This window comes from Pteropus vampyrus, unplaced genomic scaffold (assembly GCF_000151845.1).
Source record: "Pteropus vampyrus isolate Shadow unplaced genomic scaffold, Pvam_2.0 Scaffold546, whole genome shotgun sequence".
NCBI lineage: Eukaryota > Metazoa > Chordata > Mammalia > Chiroptera > Pteropodidae > Pteropus > Pteropus vampyrus.
Genome location: NW_011889327.1, coordinates 12,151 through 14,668, shown reverse-complemented (window position 1 = coordinate 14,668; position 2,518 = coordinate 12,151). Strand labels below are relative to the sequence as shown.

Below are 2,518 nucleotides of genomic sequence, written 5' to 3'. Positions count from 1 at the left end.
CTCTCGGCCGGAATTTCAACAGCTAGGCTGGTACACCTGTGCAGGGCTAAGAGCTTCAGCCTGGCTGCAGAGAACTTAAACCTGCACACCTGTAGGACAGGTGACTCACTTAAGAACAGGTTCCTTAAGAAGTGGGATACGGACACAGAGCCTTGACCATCTGGTCTGTCGAGGTGAGTCGAGAGTGACTCTTCCTGGGGGCAGTGACCTGCAGGTGTGGTGTGAACCGCTGCCTCGCAGAATTGAAGGTGGCCCTCGGCAAACGGTTTTAAAACTTTATATTTACAGTCAGCGTTAGTCTCTCTTCTCCTCACGTCCAGACTGAGTTTTCGCAGGAAATGGCTCAGTTCCGTGTTCCCACCTCTCTAAGGTGTAGTCAGCTTCCTGAGGCCACGAGTGAGCCTCTAGCATGCGGATGATCCGCAAAGGCCGTGTCCAGCGCGAAGAGTCTGCTGAACAGCCCGCGCCTCACGGGCTCTTACTCCTGACCGTGGACGGACAAGGCAGGGGGACGACACGAGCCACAAGGACACAATATCCCTGTGACCCTCGAGGGCCTTTTCCATCCCACATGCTTCCAGCTCAGGAGAAAGACCCCGGATCTCTACACTACACAGGTGATACACTTATTACGTAAACCGTGTTTTCAGGCACGTTATTTTTTGAACTTTTAATTACTGTAACCTCTTCAAACTGATTTACGGTTTTAAGAACTCTGCCTTCATTTTTACCAACATATGCTAAGCTATGTAGTTCCAGAAAATGACTGATCTCTGATATGAATTTATACTATAGAATGCTCTAAGTTTCCAGCTGACATCATCTTATAGTTTTAGTTATACGAGATAAAAATGGCTTTCAATATTATCCTGATTCATTGTTTTCATTCTTAAATATATAATCATTTTAAAAGAGAAAACAAAGTTTATGCATTTCCTTTTTTTGTCATAACTGGTTAAATACCGGTAACTCCTAAATCATAATTGTCCCTAAAATAAACTAAGCTGAGTATACAGGGGTAACAGCTGTCGGTAATACTGTAGACTGTCTCATACAGCAAAATTCACCTGATCTATAGGTTTCGTTTCTTGTCATGCGCCGATTTTGCAAAACAGGCAGAAAGCATTATAGCAAGCAGCCAAAATACGCCATCCAAATACTAAAAAAGGCAGAGGTTAATTCTGAAGACAGATTGCTGGAAAACATATAGAAAAGATGGTAGGAAATCACATCCTTGATCGACAGGTGTTGCTCTTAAAATCGAAAGGCAGGTGTGAAGCCCTGCACGGCGTGTGCCGAACGGGGCCACCGTACCTGAGGGCGGGATCTCGGTGGCCACGCAGAACTGCACCAGGAAGAAAGCCAGAGGCAGGACGCAGCGTCCCCCGCCTGCCAGCCTCGCCATGGCTCTTCCGAAGGGTCCCAGGGGGGTGAGGCGAACGTCTCCTCCTCCGTCCGCGGTCGACCTGGAAGTTCAAGAGAGAAACAGAGTCACATGGGCGCTAAGCTCACGCGCTAACGTGTCGCGCCCCAGGAATTAGATACATTCGTCCTGTTGGCAGTAACTTTCCTCACGATGAGACCGTTGTCAGGTATGTAATGTGTGTCTCCTCTGTGTCTCAGGGACAGTCCACATGTGTTCTGGGGTCAGCCACAAACCGCCGCAATAAATCACAGTTTCCAGGCAGAGGAGCTGTCCCTGGAAGGTACCCCTGTACTCGCGGACGTCACCGCTGGCCTGACAGCTCCCCCAGCCCGCTTCAGGCACAAGGTGGCTCCCTCTCGGTCCTTTCTGATCAGAAGCCTTCAAGGCATCTAATCCCATCGAGGCACTTACGAGGCATCGCATGTTTACTCTTTGATCTTTCCGGCAAAATGACTTCTCATATCCACAGTTATCGACTCATAGAAGGTGAATCGTGAGATACGGGAACAGAAAAATGAAGGACCGATGGATAAGAACCAGCCACTGTAGCTAAAATGGACAAATTCGGGGCATCTGAGTAGGAGGAGACGCACCAGGAACGCTCCGCCACAGCAGGACGCTTTGCTCACGCCCAGGTCCCCGGGACCCGAAGAAAGGCTGAAACGCCAACTTCCCTTGACTTTCCCTCACAATTTCAATTTTTCTGAAACACCGTGATAAGAGCTATTTCAACAACACTAATAATGCATTCTTAAAACTACGTTTTTCCAAAATGCAAAAATTAATGTTTCAGGTGTCTAACTTTTTTTTTCCCCATAAAGATCAATAACTCTATTCATTTAGAACTGGTGGAAAAAACTAATAATTATACAGTCAGAGAAGCCATTAAATGTATATTTAATTCCGAATATTTGGGCTTTTCATTTTTCACCTCTAGCTGCTTCTGAAGGGGTGATGGACCAGCGCCTTTCACGTGTAGAAAGTAGGTCAAATGTAAAGTAGTAACGAATGCTGCTGTTTTGCTGTTTTATTTTATAATTTTGAAAGTATGAAAAGTTACACTGATCATGATGGAAAATATCTCCCTGCCAA

General features: G+C 46.5%; 1 protein-coding gene across 1 annotated transcript in view; it reads right to left on the bottom strand.

Annotated features, from left to right (window-relative positions):
* The window catches only part of CHL1 (cell adhesion molecule L1 like), a 68,342-nt gene extending 66,937 nt beyond the window's left edge, over positions 1-1,405 (bottom strand). Inside the window, exon 1 of the mRNA XM_011383845.1 lies at positions 1,315-1,405. Within this exon, the coding sequence (XP_011382147.1) occupies positions 1,315-1,405 (91 nt within the window). The remainder of the gene's footprint in view (positions 1-1,314) is intronic.
* Between the last annotated feature and the right edge of the window lie 1,113 nt (positions 1,406-2,518).